The sequence below is a fragment of the Stomoxys calcitrans genome, chromosome 3 (assembly GCF_963082655.1).
Source record: "Stomoxys calcitrans chromosome 3, idStoCalc2.1, whole genome shotgun sequence".
Taxonomy (NCBI): Eukaryota; Metazoa; Arthropoda; class Insecta; order Diptera; family Muscidae; genus Stomoxys; species Stomoxys calcitrans.
The window spans coordinates 53173139-53194539 of record NC_081554.1 but is presented as its reverse complement, the minus strand read 5'-3'; the positions used below and the strand labels follow the sequence as shown (position 1 = coordinate 53194539).

Below are 21401 nucleotides of genomic sequence, written 5' to 3'. Positions count from 1 at the left end.
GGTACGAAGTTCTCTGGCGTCAGTCCCCCCCTCGCCTCCAGGTCTATCAGTCCTTCCAGCGTTTAAAGTAAATAAAAACGATGACAGATTAAAAGGCCTCTAATCTGGTCGTGCTGTGGTTTATTTTTATCGCCTTAAGAATATAGACCACTCTGCCCCCATGCCCTCGACATGCAGGACTATCACCGGCTTGTCCGGAAAATCCGTTCACTCCCTCTTCATATTTTCGATCTTAATTTCAATTCCTTTTCAAACCATTTTTTTTTTTTCTTAGAATCACTTGTTTTCTTAATTTTTTGCCTTGTTGATGTTGTTTCACAACAAAAAAAGTAACACAACTTTAATTTAGGTGTTTACATTGGACTGTGCTGTAAAAACAAAGCGAACGGATAGCAATCAACCATAACAACAATAGTCAAACAATTTGTACGTTGGTTAAATATCACATCATAGTCGTACCTGCTTCCACTTTGTCTCTCACTCTCCCACACCCTTGCCATATTTCCAAATAAACTCCCTATGTAGAAACTAAAGCCTTGGGCAAACTTGCCAATGCATCCGAAGAGAGTACGGGGAAAACCCCCAGCCTCATTTCTATCTTAAAATTCTTGCTGTTGCATTTGCTTTTTTCTCTCTCTCTCCCAAATTGCTTTGGGGCTATGTTTTTCATCTCTGTTCTCCTCCCAATTTAGTTGATGTGTGAGTGACGTTAATGCTGCCATTCATATGCTATGCTTGTGGCTTACCCACACAACCTAGTGTGAGGAGGTAAACATGTGTTGAGTCCTGTGGCTTTATTTATGTTTACATGGCAGCCAGAAGGCAATGCAAACAACAATACAAACATCATGCACATGGATGGCTGTGTACGAGTATGTGGTGATGAAGAAAGGGACATTAATTTGATTGCCCTTCTGTATGGGAAGTTTAGCTGGAAAGTGTCAGAAAGCATAAAGGATAATTAATTTTAAATGCTATTGTAAGAGATTATCGTTTTGGTAATTTTAGTTAAAATGTTAATAGCCCAAGCGCTTTGGGGAACCAAAAATTTGAATAAGCCACAAAACAAATTAAATGTTATTGTTTTGGCGTTTACACAGCAATTGGTTTAAATGATTAAAATTAAAATAAATTGAATATGGCTTTTTGGCAAATTTGCTTATAGCGGAGGAGAGTAAATATTAAAAGATAAGTTCAGTCTTTATATTGGTGTAATGTTTTTAGCCTTTTTAAGGTGGATGAGGGGCTACTCCAAATGTTAATCTGGTAGCAATTGTAGCAAGAACAGGAATCAACAGTGCTTATCATTCATAGTGGAGACTATTCTCTTACATAAGGTATATACTATAGTTGCCTCACTAGATAAAGATATGGTGTTAAGAATAGGTCACACTCTTCGATGAACGGCGAACAGTCTCAACAGGGCATTACTATAATGGAACCACCAAGGCAGCCGAAGGCCAAGTCCTGCAAGTAGCACGCGGCGTAGGATGATTAACATTGAGCTAAGGCTAACAAATCCTATGCAGAACTAACCAGTAACGAAAGCAAAAGTCTGGCGCTGCTGACTTTATAATTGCTGTATTACTGCAAATAGCACGAACAAATATATGGCAGCTATATACAAATCTAAACTGATTTTTTCCAATTTCAATTGGCTTCGTCTCTAGGGCGAAAAACATGCCCATACCAAATTTGAAGACGATTGGAAGAAAATTGCGATCTTTAGTTTGAACACAAATTAACATGGACAGACAGACAAACGGACAGACAGACGGACAGACAGACAAACGGACAGACAGACGGACAGATAGACAGACGGACAGACAGACGGACAGACAGACGGACAGACAGACGGACAGACAGACGGACAGACAGACGGACAGACAGACGGACAGACAGACGGACAGACAGACGGACAGACAGACGGACAGACAGACGGACAGACAGACGGATAGACAGACGGACAGACAGACGGACAGACAGACGGACAGACAGACGGACAGACAGACGGACAGACAGACGGACAGACAGACGGACAGACAGACGGACAGACAGACGGACAGACAGACGAACAGACAGACGGACAGACAGACGGACAGACAGACGGACAGACAGGCGGACAGACGGACAGGCGGACAGACAGACAGACGGACAGACAGACAGCCGGACAGATAGACAGACAGACGGACGGACAGACAGACAGACAGACAGACAGACAGACAGACAGACAGACAGACAGACAGACAGACAGACAGACAGACAGACAGACAGACAGACAGACAGGCGGACAGACGGACAGACGGACATACAGACAGACAGACGGACAGATGGACATATAGACAGACAGACAGACGGACATACAGACATAGCTAAATCGAATCAGAAAGTAATTTTGAGTCGATCGGTATACATATCAATGGGTCTATCTCTCCTCCTTTTGGGTGTTTCGGACCTCTATCGCCGAAAGTACCAAATAGTACCAATTTTGCTACCAAAGCTTTTAAATTGTGAAAAAACCATTTAGTCGCCTATTATATATATTTTTTATACCTACCACCGAAGGATGGGGGTATTCATTTTGTCATTCCGTTGGCAACACATCGAAATATCCATTTCAGACCCTATAAAGTATATATATTCTTGATCAGCGTAAAAATCTAAGGCGATCTAGACATGTCCGTCCGTCTGTCTGTTGAAATACAGTCTTCAAAAATAGAGATATTAAGCTGAAACTTTGTACAGGTAATTTTTTTGGCCATAAGCAGGTTAAGTTCGAAGATGGGCTATATCGTACTATATCTTGATATAGCCCCCATATAGACCGATGCTCTGATTTAGGGTCTTAGGCCCATAAAAGTCACATTTATTATCCGATTTAGCTTAAATTTGTGACAGTGAGTTGTGCTGGGCCCTTCAACATCCTTCGTCAATTTGGCTCAGATCGGTCCAGATTTGGATATAGCTGCCATATAGACCGATCCGCCGATTTAGGGTTTTAGACCCATATAAGCCGCAATTAGTATCCGATTTTGCTGAAATTTGTGACAGTGAGTTGTGCTGGACCCTTCAACATCCTTCGTCAATTTGGCTCAGATCGGTCCAGATTTGGATATAGCTGCCATATAGAGTGATCCGCCGATTAAGGGTCTTAGGTCCATAAAAGCCATATTTGGTACCCGAACTTGGGACATTGAGTTTGTTTAGGCCCTTCGATATCCTTTTTCAATTTGGGTCAGGTCGGTCCAGATTTGGATATAGCTGCCATATAGACCATTCCTCCGATTTAGGGTAGGGCGCATAAAAGTCGCATTTATTGTCCGATGTCGCCGAAATTTGAGACAATGAGTTAAGTTTTACCCCTCCAAATATTTCGGCAAGTTGGTCTAGATCGATCAAAATTTGCATAAAGCTGCCATATAGACCGATATCTCAACTTAAAGCCTTGGCCCCAAAAAAGTCGCATTTATAATCCGATTTTACTGAATTTAACACATTGACTTATGTTAGGTTTTCGACATCCATGTTGTATATGGCTCAGATCGCTTTACTTTTGGATATAGCTACTAAAAAGACCAATATTTTGCTATACACAATTGAACAATGACTTGTACTTATTAGTATTGTATTTGGTCCAAATGGGATCATATTTCGATATAACTGCTATGGGCATAATGTATGCAATGTTCACCGGATTTTGATGAAAGGTGGTTTACATATTTACCCGAGATGGGGGGTATCCAGCTTTGTACAGGGCGGATGGATAGAGGGAGACATTTTTAAATTTAACAACTGGTGCAAAAAATTGAAGGTGAAAAGAAAAAAGGGGAAAAAATAGAACTGGTAACGGGAGAAAATGTACGTTTAGTACTGTAATTGGTACTTTCATCACATATAGAGCAAGAGGTACTTTCTTTACAGATAGAGCTAGAGGTCAGAAATTTGCCATGCAGGTACAACTAGGAAAAATATAATGAGTGACTATGATCTTTTTATAATTCGAACATTTTGGTACCATTTCTGCCACTTCCAGTACTATTTTGAAAAATTTTTTTTCACCGAATTTAATTTTTTTTGAGGCGCTTTTTAATTTTGAGCCCCTATTTATTCTCCTAGCCTTTCCCGTTCGCGCTGGGAATAAATTCACCATTTCGTACTTTTTGGTACTTTTTAGTACCGGAACGTACGAATATCACCAAATACAGCCTTGACCCGTGCACATCTCTGCAAAATTTCATGATTCTAGCTTTAACCGTTTGGTCTGGGTAATATATATAGACATAGACTGATTCAGACCATATTTGGCATGCACGTTGAAGGTTATAGGAGAAGTCGTTGTACAAAATTTCAGCCAAATCGGACTAAAGAAACGCCTCAAACTGCTAGCCCGGGCCAGATAATTGTCAATGATTAGGGAGATAAAGGTCAGTGAAGATGAACGGATTGGATACAAAATTGAGACAAACAGAACTGGTACTGGCATTTAGACTCCCATCTCTTAATGAGACATATATTTTCATAGAAATCCTAATATCTAGGTCTGGTCCTCGATTATGAACTCTTCCGGATATATGGAGGAAAGAAGCCGTTAGGACCTGAGCGCCATCTACCCTAGCAGCAGAATTTGCCTTACAAAGTCTGCAGTCTAAGCTATTAAAGTGAAGCGGTGATTAAACGAGGTTGCTAATCGCATAACCTCCAACCTAACCTAACTGAGGTGTGGGTTTAAACCAAGCATAATGTGCTGGATGTTCAAAGTCATCATAAGACCAATGCGTTTTTGACCTCCAATAAGCTGTAGATGATAGTTGACCTTTACATCAGCATTCAGTTGGGGATATCCTATTTCTCTTGCTGCCACCATGCCACTTATCATTTAGCTCATTTAGTATTCGGCCTGACCCAATGTAACACCTCAAATACTTGTTTTCCATTATCCTTTTGTAATAGAATTGTTTATTCCCATGATTGCCATTAGCAATGGCTGTATGACAGTAGATGGGCAACGATGGTGTTGATGCTGGTGTTAGTGTTAGTTAGCTGGCCAAAAACTGCCGGATGCACTTGTCCAAAAGAAAAAAGAAACAAAAACAACAAAAACCCACTACAACGAGTACAACTAACAAAACCAATTTACTTCCCAGAAAAATACAGTAAAAGCTAATAGAAAAAAAACCTGAAACTTTTGTGAGCAAATATTGCATGTAGCCACAGTTGCTGTTGTTGATGGCTGATGGCTGATGCAGATGTCTGTCATAGTCCTTGGACACTGAAATAGACCAAATCCTTTTGATATTCACCACTGAGGTCATGTTACCTTATTTTTCTCTTGGCGGACACATTTGGCAGCTATTCTGATAATGTGTGCTGATGGCTAGGATTTGTGTTTCCTTCTGGTTTTTTTTTTTCTTTTAACCAAATTGTGTTCTATTTTTCTTTTTCCTGTTAGCTGTGGCTTGTCTGCTTTGTTTTACCTAAGGACAGAATGCTATGTTGCTACTGGTCTGCAGCTTTTTTTTTGGCTCATGACCTTAAAGTTCTTGTGTTGCTATATTTAGAATCACAAATTCTGTGAAAGGAAACTGCAAAATAATTGACCTGTTGTTGACTGTTGTGGTTTGATCTAATAATAAATTTTTAATGGGTTTTCTCTGTGGTGCGCTAAGGTGGTGATTGTATTTTTATGCTGATGGTTATGAAAATGCTTTGATGATGAAGAGGCCAGAAATCAATTTAGAAAATCAGATTGAAATTTTGCTTATGAACATTCTTCCAAGAAACAGCAGAGGGATATTTTGACTCATACCAACAAGTCCTGTCCAATTTAAACTCAATGATTAGATACTTATATTTTTTTTTGTTGCCGAGCCTTAACGGCTTGCCGCATAGCGTAATCACTCAGTAGAGAGCTTTTACATTGCCAAGTATCCCACAAATGTTGCCAATATTAGTAAGGGCATTGGTTAGGCAAGGTAAGAGTGGCTGCCTATTTTTAAGGAAACTCACAAAGACTATCCTAGTCCATTGTGATACCACAGTAGCGACAGACCAGGTCTCTGCTGAGAATCGACCCTACATTCACCGCACTGGTAATCCCAGCATTCTACCCATTCGGCTACAGGAACGACCTTGTAAGGGAACTCCCAAAGACTATCCTAGTCTATTGTGATACCACAGTAGCGACTGTTCAGGTCTCTGCTGAGATTCGACCCTACATTCACCGCAGTCGTAATCCCAGCATTCTACCCATTCGGCTACAGAAACGATCTTGCATGGGGTTCAGCCTCAAAGGCAGACATTGCTATCTCAGCCCCACCGTGGCATTCCGGCATATCAGATTGTTTTATATTAATGTTGTGGTCTGGTGGACTCTGCATTATACTATTCCTCGGGCCAAGTATTGGTGGGTTGAAGACATTCTGGAGGGGGTTGAGTTACCGGAGTATCAAACCTAATGCCAGTATGGGGACAACTCTTGCCCTATACACCTACAAGAGAGCCATTGGCAATCGTTTGGGGATTGGACCGCGCGTCCTGTCCCTGGGTATGTACTGCAGTTGTCAGACCTATAATGCTATATGGTGTTGTGGTCTGGTGGACGGCGCTTCAAAAGTCCAACTACTCTTTAATAGTCAACCAGATCCAAAGGAGGGCTTGTTTATGCATCAAAGCCACACTGAGGACGACACCATCTGATGCAGTGAATTTAATGCTACATCTAATGCCTCTGGACATTGTGGCTAGACAATTGCATTTATGGAAGTGGCGGAATGGCTCAGATATAGATATACAATATAAATATCTTCTCAGAAAGCCAGGCAGCCATTAAATCGCTGGAGAACGTGTTTCTGACCACAAAAACCGCCCTCGACTGTCGCTGATCTCTCAACGAGATGGCTAAACAGTTCAAAATTCAATTGTTCATGATGCAGGGCAACAGAGAATTGCAGGGAAATGTATAACAGACGACCTTGGGAGACTAGGAACTACTCTCCACATTCCAGGGATACTGGAATCTGTGGGTATACCTCTAGCGACATGTAAGTTAAGTTTTCAGGACCAGGCCCGAAGGACTACGAATGATAGATGTTCACAAAGAGGGGGCTTGAAGAGTTGTACCGCTTTGCTGTCACTGGCTAGATCAGACGTCTCAGTCATTGTGTCCATCATGACAGGTCACTGTCTAATCGGAAGACATGCTGACAGACTGAAGGTTGCCAGCAACGACTTTTACAGAAGCTGTGAGGACATCGAAGAGGAAGAGACTATAGAACAACTTATGTGTGTGTATCCCGCAACATTCCACGGAAAGTTTAATCTGTGGGAATGCCTCCAGAGACATGTAAGCTAAGTTTTCAGGAGCATGCCCGAAGGACAACGAATGATAGATGGTCACAAACAAGGGGCTGTGAGTATTCCAAAGCTATGTGGCCTAATCTAGACTTGAAGAGGACTACTGCTCTACCGTCATTGGCTAGATCAGACGTCTCAGTCATTGTGTCCGTCATGACAGGTCACTGTCTAATCGGAAAGCATGCTGGCAGACTAAAGGTTGCCAGCAACGACTTTTGCAGAAATTGTGAGGACACCGAGGAAGAAGAGACTATAGAACACCTTCTGTGTATGTGTCCCCCACTAGCAGTCAGAAGGAGCTCCACTTTTGGTTCTCTTTTCTTTGAGAACCTGTCTGATCTAGCGGATGTGAACATTCGCAAGTTACTGGGCTTTTTAAAGCGATCTGGATGGTTCAACGGTAGGAACTAGAAGTCATCTGCCTTCTTCTGTTCCTGTGGTATCACAATGGACGAAAACGTCTAAGTGAGTGAGACTGCCACTTAAACCTAACCCTAACCTAATCATGGGGACTTATAACAGAAACGCAATCTGTCAGTCCTTCTGAAGCAATCACAAATGACTTTGGCCTTTGATAAATATGTTTGTACCCTTTTTAACATACTAACCCATAGCTTACAACCTTGACGCGAGCTCCTCCTGAACTGAAACCTGTGACCCTCAAATTAAGGCGACCAATGGTTATTCTGCATAAAAGCCTCAATTATTATTAGATTTCGCTAAAACTTGAGTTTATTAAAGCCTCATGATATTCGACTCAAATATGGTTCATATCGGTCTTTATTCGGATATAGCTGCCGTATAGACCGATCTCCCGATTGAGGGTATTAAGTCCATAAAAGCTGCATTTATTACCCGATTTCGCTGGAATTTGTCACAGTGACTTATACTAAACCCCCCGTCATCCGGCCAGCATATGGTCTAGATCTGATTATATTTAGATATACTTGCCATATAAACCGATTTTCCCATTTAGGGTCTTATCCCTACAATAAACGCATTTGTTTCCCCATTTCGCTGAAACTGTGACTTGTATAAAAGTTCTCAGGGAGCTGAATCAAATATGACCCAAACCAGCCCCCATTTGCATATTACTGCGGATATGGCAGTGGAGTTGTTATAAAAGAGGATGGTTAATTTATTCATGGTGGTGGATATCTAAAGTTCGGCATGGCCAAACTTAAAAAGTTTTTCATTTCATATTTTTTGCCTGTTAGAGCGAAATCATTAAATTTTAAAATTTTTGTTTGTTTTTCTTTCGAGACGAGCTCAATGATGAGGGATTTTCTTTGCAAATGGAAAAGGAAAGCCAGAGATAGCAACACTCCCCAACCACTATGGGACGCGTTTCCTCTTTGGTTAGAAGACCTTTCAACCATATTAGGTGTGATGGCTCCAAGGGCCGTGCGTTGGTTTGCTGTATTCGAATCGTATTAATTGCGAATACGCCTCTATGATACAATTACCCCATTAACCACGCTCGACAACCCCGTCTACCAGCTGTACTTTTTCCCAATGCATGTGTTTTTGTGTAATGACAGACTTTTTGTCTATGACGATTACACTACTTCCGTGGTACACATGATTCTGTGCATTTGGTGGTAGTTGTATTGATGGCTTCGAACGCTAGACAACGGCTCTCGTTGTTGCTCCGTGTGCCCAGGTTCGAATCCCGCCCGGCTCTGCCGAATTTGTTCAGTTTCAAATTGGATGGTGTCATACTAATCTAGTCATTCCGTTTGTAGCACCACGAAATATTGATCTGCGGCCCTATAAAGTATATAAAGTCTGGATCGTCTCGACATTATGAGTCGATCTAGCCATGTTTGTCCATCTTACCGACCGTCCGTCTATCGAAATCACGATAGCGGTCGAACGCATAAAGATAACCGCTTGAAATTTTGCACGGATACTTAGTATTGTTGTAGGTCGTTGGGGATTTCACATGGGCCATATCGGTTTAGATTTGGATATAGCTCCCATATAAACCGATCTCCCGATTTGACTTCTTTAGACCCTGGAAGGCGCAATTTTAGTCCGATTTAGCTGAAATTGTGCATGTGATGTTTTGTTATGATTTTCCACAACTGTGCCAAGTACGATCTAAATCGGTCTATAACCTAATATAGCTCCCATATAAACCGATCTCCCGATTTGATTTCTTGATCCCTTCTAGCCTCAATTTTCATCCGATTTGGCTGACATTTTACACACACTATTCTCTTATGACTTCTAAAAACTGTGCTAAGTACATCCCAAATCGGTATTTAACCGGTCTAGCTCCCATATAAACCGATCTCCCGATTTAACTTCTTGAGCCTGTGGAAGCCACAATTTTTGTCCGATGAGGCTGAAATTTTGCATATAGTGTTGTGCTACGACTTCCAACAACTGTGCCAAGTGCGGTCAAAATCGATCCATAACCTAATATAGCTCCCATATAAACCGATCTCCCGATTTGACTTCTTGAGCCCCTGGAAGCCGCAATTTTTGTCCGATTTGTCTGAAATTTCGCATGTAGTGTTGTGCAACGACTTCCAACAACTATGCCAAGTACGGTCCAAATCGGTCTATAACCTGATGTAGCTCCCATATAAACCGATCTCCCGATTTGACTTCTTGAGCCTGTGGAAGCCACAATTTTTGTCCGATGAGGCTGAAATTTTGCATGCGATGTTTCGTTATGATTTTCCACAACTGTGCCAAATACGATCCGAATCGGTCTATAACCTGATATAGCTCCCATATAAACCGATCTCCCGATTTGACTTCTTGAGCATCTGGAAGCCGCGATTTTTGTCCGATGAGGCTGAAATTTTGCATGCGATGTTCTGTTATGACTTTCAAAAACTGTGCCAAGTATGATCCGAGTTGGTTTATAACCTGATATAGCTCCCATATAAACCGATCTTCCGATTTGACTTCTTGAGCCACTGGAAGCCTTATTTTTCGTCCGATTTGGCTGAAATTTTGCACACAGTATTCTGTTATGGCTTCCAACAGTTGTGCCAAGTGCGATCCCAATTGGCCTATAAAGTGATATAGCACCCATATAAACCGATCTCCCGATTTGACTTCTTGAGCCCCTGAAAGCCGCGATTTTTGTCCGATTTGGCTGAAATTTTGCATGTGGTGTTGTGTTATGACTTCCAATAACTGTGCCAAGTACGGTCCGAATTGGTTTATAACCTGATATAGCTCCCATATAAACCGATCTCCCGATTTGCCCTTTAGAGCCCTTACAAGCCACAATGTTTGTCCAATTTGGCTGAAATGTTGCACATTGTGTTCTGTTATGACTTTCAACAACTGTGTCAAGTACAGTCCAAATCGGTAGATAACCTGATATAGCTCCCGTATAAGCCGATCTTCTGATTTGACGTCTTGAGTCCCTGTAAGCCACGATTTTTGTTCGATTTGGCTGAAATTTGGCATGTAGTGCTCTGTTATGACTTCCAACATAAACTATTGGGTTGCCCAAAAAGTAATTGCGGATTTTTCATATAGTCGGCGTTGACAAATTTTTTCACAGCTTGTGACTCTGCAATTGCATTCTTTCTTCTGTCAGTTATCAGCTGAAGTTCATTCTAAGTTTTATTAAAAATGCATTTGCTTTCTTTTAAAAAATCCGCAATTACTTTTTGGGCAACCCAATACTTCCCGATATGACTACTTTGGAGCCCTTACATGCCACAACTTTACTCAGTAACGTCCAAATCAGTCTATAACCTGGTATAGCTCCCATATAAACCGATCGGCCGACTTTTGACTTCTTGAGTCCTTACAAACCACAAACCATTCTTGTCCGATTTGGCCGAAATTTTGCAAGTGGTGTTCTTTTACAACTTCCAACAACTGTGCCAAGTACGGTCTAAGTCAGTCTATATCCTGATACAGCTTCCACATAAACCGGTCTCTCGATCATCCTTGTTCGATACCTAGAAGCTTTAATTTTTGCTGGTTTGACCTGGAAGCTTTAAATTTTTAGCAGAATCCATGGTGGTGGGCCCATTCGTCCCTGACGAACTTATCACACCTTTGCTTGTTTTCCTTACACCAAATCCCTTTGTCCCATACACACTTTTATTGACATTACTGCCCAGATCCTTCTCGGTAAATCCTTTACCTTATGTGATGGCCATCACTGATTAAAATTTAAAGTCAAACACAGTAAACCATTAAAAAAAAGGATAATCAGAAAAAGGTTGGCATGCGACTAATAGGAGTTTTAAATAAATTGACTTAGAGTAAAATCCAACTTATTTCACTTTAACTCCCCCTCTTAAATCAAATAAAAAGATAATCGCCTGGCTTAAAAGCCACAATCTTTTCTAGAAGGACTGCGTTTACCACACCATATAAAGGAAGCCTATGGTTTACCAAGCGTTACCAAATGCCATAAGTTGGAAGTTTTATGTTTGCTTTATTCTACTTTTGTTTTGTTTTCTTTTCATTTAGAAGCCTACTTCCTTCCTTTCTCCATTATTCAGTTTCTATCTCTCTACACAAAAATGATAACATATGCGAGTGCTTTTCCTTTGCTGTTGTATAAAAAAAGGATTTTTTTTTGCTCTTAAGCCTCAGCGATTTGTTGCCGGTATATTGGCATTTAACTTGTCACGCAATATAAATGCAGAGATTTTTTCTTCCCGCCGGGAAGAAAATCTCTTTAGCGTTTATTTGTAACAGAAAATTTAATAGAAATGAATTTCCATGGAAAATATGAAGAAAAATTGATTTTCATGAGGTCTATCATGGTCTTTTTTTTAATATGGGTTAATAAGGTGTCGTTAGCCTATAGGTAGTCATTGGAGCTATTTTAGACCCAAGATAGTGACTGCTAACAGTATGTGTCACCCTTTCAGTACTTTTTTTTATTGCATATTCGTTCGGGCTTATTGTGTGAGTGTGAGAGCCCTTCATCCCAGATTGTGTTACTGATTCATACTCTTTTTCCCAAATAACCACATTGTCCCCATCGATCTATACATCCATGCTGTAGCCAGTGTCTGAAAAGCAAACCATATTTCATTCTACAATAGTTTCCTAGATATGCAGAGAATTTTTCTTTTTCAATTTCCTTACTCATTGTAACCAATTTTCCACAAAATTGTCACTCCTACTTATTTCCTCATATTCTTGTGGTCTTTACAGAAAAATATCAGCACATGAATTTGAGCGTGGTGGTCTATTGAAACCAATTGTCAATACCATTGATGGAACACCCACTTTCCTGAGTATAGGCACACCAAATGATTGCTCCAACATGTCGCAGTCGACTAGTAACAGCAATAGCAATGGCAGTGCTGGCAGCAATTCTCTATCATCGAATGCGGGTGCTTGCGGTGTAGGTGGAAGCATGGTATCCAGCAGTACTGGTGGTAACATGGGCAGTGGTTCCTATCACTACAGCAGTCATCATTATCAGCATCAGTCTGGTTCGAGTTCACATCATCATCATCATCATAATCATTATCGGCCGCAACGTTTATCACGCAATGAGCTAAAGCAATTGGACGAAAAGGAATTAATCTTTGAACTGGTAAGGTATTGTCTGAGAGTGTGTGAACTTTGAGGGGTGTAGAAAAGAGGAGAAATGGAAATAAGTGGCTAGTGATTTATAAAATGAGTCGTTTTTGAAAATATCCATGAAATTTATTAACTGATGTGGAGTGAAATAGAAATGGGTTAAAAATTTAAATTATTTTATGTTTATGATTTTGTTAATATTTTTTTTTTATACCCTCCAGCATAGGATGGGGGGTATACTGATTTCGTCATTCTGCTTGTAACACCTCGAAATATGCGTCTAAAACCTCATAAAGTATATACATTCTTGATCGCCATGACATTTTAAGTCGATCTAGCTAAGTCCGTCCGTCTGTCTGTCGAAAGCACGCTAAATTTCGTAGGAGTAAAGCTAGCCGCTTGAAAATTTGCACAAATACTTCTTATTCGTGTAGCTCGGTTGGGATTATAAATGGGCCATATCGGTCCATGTTTTGATATAGCTGCCATATAAGCCTATCCGGGATCTTGACTTCTTGCGCCGCTAGAGGGCGCAATTCTTATTCGATTTGACTGAAATTTTTCACGAAATGTCTTATTTTAACTTCCAACTACTGTGCTAAGTATGGTTCAAATCAGTTCATAACCTGATATGGCGGCCATAAAAACCGATCTCCCGATTTGACTTCTTAAGCCTCTAAAGGGCGCAATTCTTATCCGATTTGGCAGGAACTTTGCATAAATTATTTCGTTATGCCTATAAAGCTAGGCATTCGAAATTTTGCAGAAATACTTCTTATTTGCGCAGGTCGGTTGGGACTGTAAATGGGCCATATGGGTCCATGTTTTGACATAGCTGCCATATAAACCGATCCGGGATCTTGACTTCTTGAGCCACTAGAAGGCGCATTTCTTATTCGATTTGACTGAAATTTTCCACGAAGTGTCTTATTTTAACTTCCAACTACTGTGCTAAGTATGGATCAAATCAGTTCATAACCTGATATAGCTGCCATATAAACCGATCTCCCGATTTGACTTCTTGAGCCTCTAGAGGGCGCAATTCCTATCCGATTCGGCTGACATTTGGCATAAAGATGTTTGTTATGACTTCCAACAGCTGTGCCAGGCATGATTCAAATCGGTTCATAATCTGATATAGCTACCATATAAACCGATCTGGGATCTTGACTTTTTAAGCCCCCAGAGGCCGCAATTCTTATCCGATTTGGTTGAAATTTTGCAGGAAATGTTTTTATATAACTTCCAACGTCTGTGCTAAGTATGGTTCAAATCGACCCATAACCTAATAAAGCTACCATATATTTGACTGAAAATTTCCACAAACTTGTTCGTTATTACCTCCAACAACTGTGCCAAGTATGGTTCAAATTGACCCATTATCTGATATAGCTGCCATATAAACCGCTCTGGGATCTTGACTTCTTAAGCCTCTAGAGGCCGCAATTCTCCCATGATCTTCCATGGGCTTCTCCCATAGTCTTCAACATACATGTCCCATGTGGTCTTAACCGATCTATAGCCTGATATGAACCCCATATGAACCAATCTCCCGATTATGCTTCTTGAGGCCCTACAAGACGCAATTCTTATACGAATGGCCTGAAATATTACCAAATGACTACTATGGTCGTCAACATTCAATTCATTTAAGGTCCTAATCGGACTATTACTTGATATACCTCCACCTCGGGTATATATGTATACCAACTTTCGTCATAATCCGGTGAAAAAGACAGGGACATTGAGTGGTCTAATAAATACAAGTCACTGTTCAATTTAGGCTCAATATTGGCCTTTTTGCCAGCTATATCCAAATATAGACTGATCTGAACCATATACGACACGGATGTCGTAAAGCCTTACATAAGTCACTGTGTCAAATTTCAGCGAAATCAAATAATGAAAGCGCCTGTTATGGGGCCAAGGCCTTAAATCGAGAGATCGGTCTATATGGCAGCTATATCGAAATCTGGACCGATCTAGGACGTCTTCCTGAAGGATATCGAGAGGCCTAACACAACTTACTGTACTAAGCTTCAGCGTAATGGGGGAAAATTTTATAGACTGATCTGCACCATATACGACACGGATGTCGCAAAGCCTAACATAAGTCACTGTGTCAAATTTCAGCGAAATCGAATAATCAAAGCGCCTGTTATGGACTCAAGACCTAAAATCAAGTGATCGGACAGGCAGCCATGTCCAAATCTGGACCGATCTGAGCCGAATTGAAGACATATGTCGAAGGGCTTAACACAACTCACTGCCCCAAATGGCAGCGAAATCGGCCAAAAATGCTCCTTTTTCGGGCCCAAGACCTTAAGTTGAAAGATCAGTCTATATGGCAGCTATGTCAAATATGGACCGGCTTAACACAAAAATTCAAATAACGGCAAAATCGGATAATAAATGTGGCTTCTATGGGTCTAAAACCTTAAATCTGGGGGCTTTGCCCATAAACTCTTCATTAAGGAACTGGGGCAAACTTCTCACATATCAATGAGTGCTGTACGATTCAATTTTAAACTCAATGATAAGGGACCTCTTTTTATAGTTGAGTCCGAACGGCATGCCGCAGAGCAACACCTCTTTGGAAAAAAGTTTTTACATGGCAAAGTACCTCACAAATGTCGCCAGCATTAGGAGAGAATAACCACCCCCCTGAAAATTTTTCTGATGTTCCTGCCAGTATACGAACCCAGTCGTTTAGCGATATAAGCCGACATGCTAACTTCTACGCTACGGAGAACCCCTAGACCGATATAGCCCATCTTAGAACTTAACCTGCCTATGGAAAAAAAAGGAGTATGTGCATAGTTTCAGCTCAATATCTGTATTTTTATACCCACCACCGTAGTATAGGGGGTATATTCAGTTAGTCATTCCGTTTGCAATACATCGAAATATTAATTTCCGACTCTACAAAGTATATATATTTCTGATCGTCGTAAAATTCTAAGATGATTTAACGATATCCGTGTGTCTGTCCGCCTGTCCGTCCTTCTGTTGTAACCACTCTACAACCTTCAAAAATTGAGATATTGAGCTGAAATTTGGCACAGATACGTCTTTTTGATGCACGCTGGTTAAGTTTTTGAACGGGCCAAATCGGACCATATTTGAATATAGCTGCTATAAAGACCGATCTTCCGATAGAAGGTCTAATGCCCATAAATGCTTTATTTTAAATCCGATTTTGCTGAAATTTGAAACAGTGAATAGCATAGGTCTTCTCGACAACTGACCCAAATATGGTTCAGATCGGACTATATTTAGATATAGCTGTCATATAGACCGATCTGCCGATAAATGGCCTGAAGCCCGTAAAAGCTTTATTTTTTAACCGATTTCGCTGAAATTTGAAAAAGTGGGATATTTTTTTAGTTCCCCGACATATGACCCAAATATGGACTAGATCGGACTATATTAAGATATAGCTGCCATATAGACCGATCTCCAGATAAAGGGTCTCTATCACATAAAAGCTTTAGTTATTACCCGATTTCGCTGAAATTTGAAACAGTGAGTTATTTTAATCCTCACGACATCTGACCCAAATGTGGTAAGGATTGGACGATATTTAGATATAGCTGTCATATAGACCGATCTGCCGACAAAGGGTCTGAAGCCCATAAAAGCTTTATCTATTCCCCGATTTTGCTGAAATTTCAAACAGTATGTTATTTTAAGGCTCACGACATCCGACCTAAATATGATTTAGATCGGTCCATATTTAGATATAGCTGCCATATAGACCGATCTGCAGATAAAGGGTCTGAAGCCCATAAAAGCTTTATTTTTTAACCGATTTCGCTGAAATTTGAGACAGTGAGAAATTTTAGGCCTCCTGACAACTCACCTAAATATTTTTTGGATCGGACTATATTTAGATAGAGCTGCCATATAGACTGATCTCCCGATAAAGGGTCTCTATCCCATAAAAGCTTTTTTTATTACCCGATTTCGCTGAAATTTGAAACAGTGAGTTGTTTTGAGCCTCCCGATATCCGATCTTAATATGGTTCAGATCGAACTTTGTTTAGATACAGCTGCCATATTGACCGCTCTGCCGACTAAGGGTCGGAAGCTCATAAAAACTCTATTTATTACCCGACCCACATATGAATCAGATCAGACTTTAAAGATATACCTGTCATATAGACCGATCTTCTAATTAGGGTCTTAATCCCATAAAAAGTAGATTTATTGTCTGAATATGTTAGTTGTATCATCATATTTTATTTTATTTTATTTTATTGTACTTTTATTTTATTTTATTTTATTTTATTTTTTTCATTTTATTTTATTTTACTTTTATTTTATTTTTTTTTATTTTATTTTATTTTTTTTTACTTTTATTTTCTTTTATTTTATTTTATTTTATTTTATTTTATTTTATTTTATTTTATTTTATTTTATTTTATTTTATTTTATTTTATTTTATTTTGTTTCATTTTATTTTATTTTATTTTATTTTATTTTACTTTATTTTATTTTATTTTATTGTATTTTTTTATTTTATTTTATTTTATTTTATTTTATTTTATTTTATTTTATTGTATTTTATTTTATTTTATTTTATTGTATTGTATTTTATTTTATTTTATTTTATTTTATTTTATTTTATTTTATTTTATTTTATTTTATTTTATTTTATTTTATTTTATTTTATTTTATTTTATTTTATTTTATTTTATTTTATTTTATTTTATTTTATTTTATTTTATTTTATTTTATTTTATTTTATTTTATTTTATTTTATTTTATTTTATTTTAATTTATTTTATTTTATTTTATTTTATTTTATTTTATTTTATTTTATTTTATTTTATTTTATTTTATTTTATTTTATTTTATTTTATTTTATTTTATTGTATTTTGTAGTATTATATGCCACTATACACACTCCATCTCATATGTCCCTTGTGGCGTATACTCTTCAGCTTGATTTAATTAAAGCCAATCATACGCACCTGTGGCATTAACATTAATTACGAGCATTGAGCAGGTTTGTGATATGACACAAGATTTTTATTCCCATGTAATTATTTCCGAATAAGATGTTAATTATAGATAATAAATACATGCAACGTATTTCCAACTTAATTATCTTTTGTTAACCATCCCATTTACTCTATTGTTTTTTTTTTGGTATCTTTTTTCTCTTCCATTTCACAATGACTGTATCGCTTTCCTGTCCGTAATGACATTTGAAAAACCAATCAACATTTGTTATGGCCATGATGTTGTTTGCGGTGCGGTGTGGTGTGGTGCTTTGCTATTTGTTGCAATAACTCTGGAAATTGTTGGACACGTCTATAACTCTGGCCATAACTGCCACTGGCGCCACGGATGCTGTTGATAATGTTCATTAATGTGATACAAATGGTGTCATTGATGTCTTTGGACCGTTGTTGTGTTGTCTTGCTGTGTATGCTCTCCTTGCATGCGGTATTGGGTTGTGATGACATGACATTAATGCTGTTGCTGCTGCTGCTTCTGCTGATGATGATGTTGCTGCTGATGATGATGATCTTGATTCCCATTTGAATGTTGGCTGTTGGCAATACATGTCATTTCATTATGGTGCTTGTCCTGTACATTGCGTTCATCATTAGGTAAAGGACATATGCAATGAATTGGAAGTTCGCAGTCTGTGCCACAAGATTTTGCAAAATGTTTCAATTTTATTGAATGCTGACCGTGGCTCGTTGTTTTTGGTGCAAGGACGTTGCAGTAGCAGTAATGATGGACCAAAGAAGTAAGTAAAGACTTTGGTTTTTATAGTTATTAAGTTGAAATTAAGGGGGAACGCAAAGGGATACACGAAGGAAATGTTCAAATGTATATGCATTAGGATTTTAGAAACAAATTTTCCCGTTGAACTTTTGATAGAAAATACTTCATAAAGTTGTTGAGATGTGTTAACATGCCTGCAAAATGTTTCGGTTAAATGATTCAATGGAAGTCTTGTATATGCTCTCCTATTATATTTCCGAATATTTCCGCTATGTTTTCTGAAGGAATTTTGATAATCAATTTTTATACCCACCATCGCAGGATGGGGGTGTTTTCATTTTGTCATTCTGTTTGCAATACATCGAAAACTCCATTCCCGACCCCATATTCTTGATCGTCGCAAAAATCTAAGACCATCTAGCCATGTCCGTCCGTCTGTCAGTTGAAATCACCATACAGTCTTTAAAAATCGAGATATTGCTCTGAAACTATGCACAGAACCTTTTTTTGTCCATAAGCAGGTTAAGTTCGAAGATGGGCTATATGGGACCATGTCTTGATGTAGCCCCTATATAGTCCGATCCGCCGATTTAGGGTGTTAAGACCACAAAAACCATATTTATAGTCCGATGTTGCCGAAATTTGGGACAGTAAAATGTGTTAGGTCCCTCGACATCTTTCCGAAATTTGGCTCAGATCGGTCCAGATTTGGATATAGCTGCCATATAGCCCGATCTCTCGATTTTAGGTCTTGGGCCCATAAAAGGTGTCAGATTTTGCCAAAATCAGGGACAGTGAGTTATGTCAGGCCCCTAGACATATTTCTGCAATTTGGCCCAGATCGGTCCAGATTTGGACATAGCCGATCTCTCGATTAAGGGTCTTGGGTTCTTAAAAGGCACATTTATTGTCCGATTTCGCCGAAATTTCAGACAGTGGGTTTTGTTAGGCCTTTCCAGATATTTCTTCAATTTGGCTCAGATTGGTCCAGATTTGGATATAGCTGCCATATAGACCGATCTGTCGATTTAAGGTCTTTGACCCCTAAAAGGCACATTTAGTAACCGATTTTACCCAAATTTAGGACAGTGAGTTGTGTTAGGTCCTTCGATATCTTTCTGCAATTTGGCCGAGATCGATCCAGATTTGGATGTAGCTGCCATATAGACCGATCTCTCGATTTAAGGTCTTGGACCCTTAAAAGGCCCATTAAATGTCCAATTTCGCCAAAATTTGTGTTAGTGGGTTGTGTTAGGCCCTTCGACATCTTTCTGCAATTTGGCCAAGATCGGTCCAGATTTGGATATAGCTGCCATATAGACCAATCTCTCGCTTTAAGGTTTTGGGCCCATAAAAGGCGCATTTAGTAACCGATTTTACCAAAATGTGGGACAGTGAGTTGTGTTAGATCTTTCGATATCTTTGTGAAATTTGGCCCAGATCGGTCCAGATTTGGATATAGCTGCCATATAGACCAATCTCTCGCTTTAAGGTTTTGGGCCCATAAAAGGCGCATTTAGTGACCGATATCACCAAAATTTGGGACAGTGAGTTGTCTTAGGCCCTTCGACATCTGTCTGCAATTTGGCCCAGATCGGTCCAGATTTGGATATAGCTGCCATATAGACTGATCTCTCGATTTCAGGTATTGGGCCCATAAAAGGCGCATTTATAATCCAATTTCACCAAAATTTAGGACAGTGAGTTATGTTAGGTCCTTCGATATCTTTCTGCAATTTGGCCGAGATCGATCCAGATTTGGATATAGCTGCCATATAGACTGATCCCTCTATTTCAGGTTTTGGGCCCATAAAAGGCGCAATTGGTGGCCGATTTCACAAAAATTTGGGACAGTGAGTTGTGTTAGGCTCTTCGACATCTTTCTGAAATTTGGCCCAAATCGGTAAAGATTTGGATATAGCTGCCATATAGACCGATCTCTCGATTTAAGGTTTTGGGCCATAAAAGGCACATGTATTGTCCGATTTCGCCGAAATTTCAGACAGTGAGTTGTGTTAGGCCCTTCCAGATATTTCTTCAATTTGGCTCAGATCGGTCCAGATTTGAATATAGCTGCTATATAGACCGATCACTCGATTTAAGGTTTTGGGACCATACAAGGCGCATTTATAATCCGATTTCGCTAAAATTTGACACAGTGACTTATGTTAGACTTTTCGACATACTTGTCGAAAATTGTTAAGATCAGTCCATATTTGGATAAAGCTACCAAAAAGACCAATAGTTTGTTCTACAAAATTGAACAATGACTTTTGCTTATAAGACCACTCAATGTCCTTGCTGAATTTCGTTTAAATCGGACCGTATTTCGATATAGCCACTATGGGGCATGAATTATGCATTTTTCACCGGATTTTGACGAAAGGTGGTTTACACATATAGCCGAGGTGGTGGGTATCCAAAGTTCGGCCCGGCTGAGCTTAACGCCTTTTTACTTGTTATTCCTTGAATTGCAATTTCTTATGCCATTATATCGCATATATCACCTGCTACCATTCCAAAACATACACTTTCATTTTATGTTTAGTAGTTTTTGCCAAATCGTAAAATACCATTCACATAATACCCAGAAATACACATATATTCCCATCTTTTATGCACCCATATGTATAGATGACAATACCATAAAGTTTAGGCACGTTCTCAATTCTATTCAATGGAATTTGTTCTTTTGTTTTATTTGTACCACAATGGAATGAATGGTTCATGGTGCATTTCTCCTTTGGTTCTGGTTCTGTTATGGTCTTCCTTAATTA

The 21401-nt window shown here is 39.2% G+C and overlaps 1 protein-coding gene across 8 annotated transcripts in view; it reads left to right on the top strand.

Moving 5' to 3' along the window:
- The window catches only part of LOC106082455 (dual 3',5'-cyclic-AMP and -GMP phosphodiesterase 11), a 349544-nt gene that overhangs the window by 253574 nt on the left and 74569 nt on the right, over positions 1 to 21401 (top strand). For all 8 annotated transcript variants that reach the window (XM_059364258.1, XM_059364257.1, XM_059364256.1 and 5 more), the window contains 2 exons: positions 12508 to 12895; positions 18504 to 18646. In XM_059364258.1, the coding sequence (XP_059220241.1) occupies positions 12508 to 12895; positions 18504 to 18646 (531 nt within the window). The remainder of the gene's footprint in view (positions 1 to 12507; positions 12896 to 18503; positions 18647 to 21401) is intronic.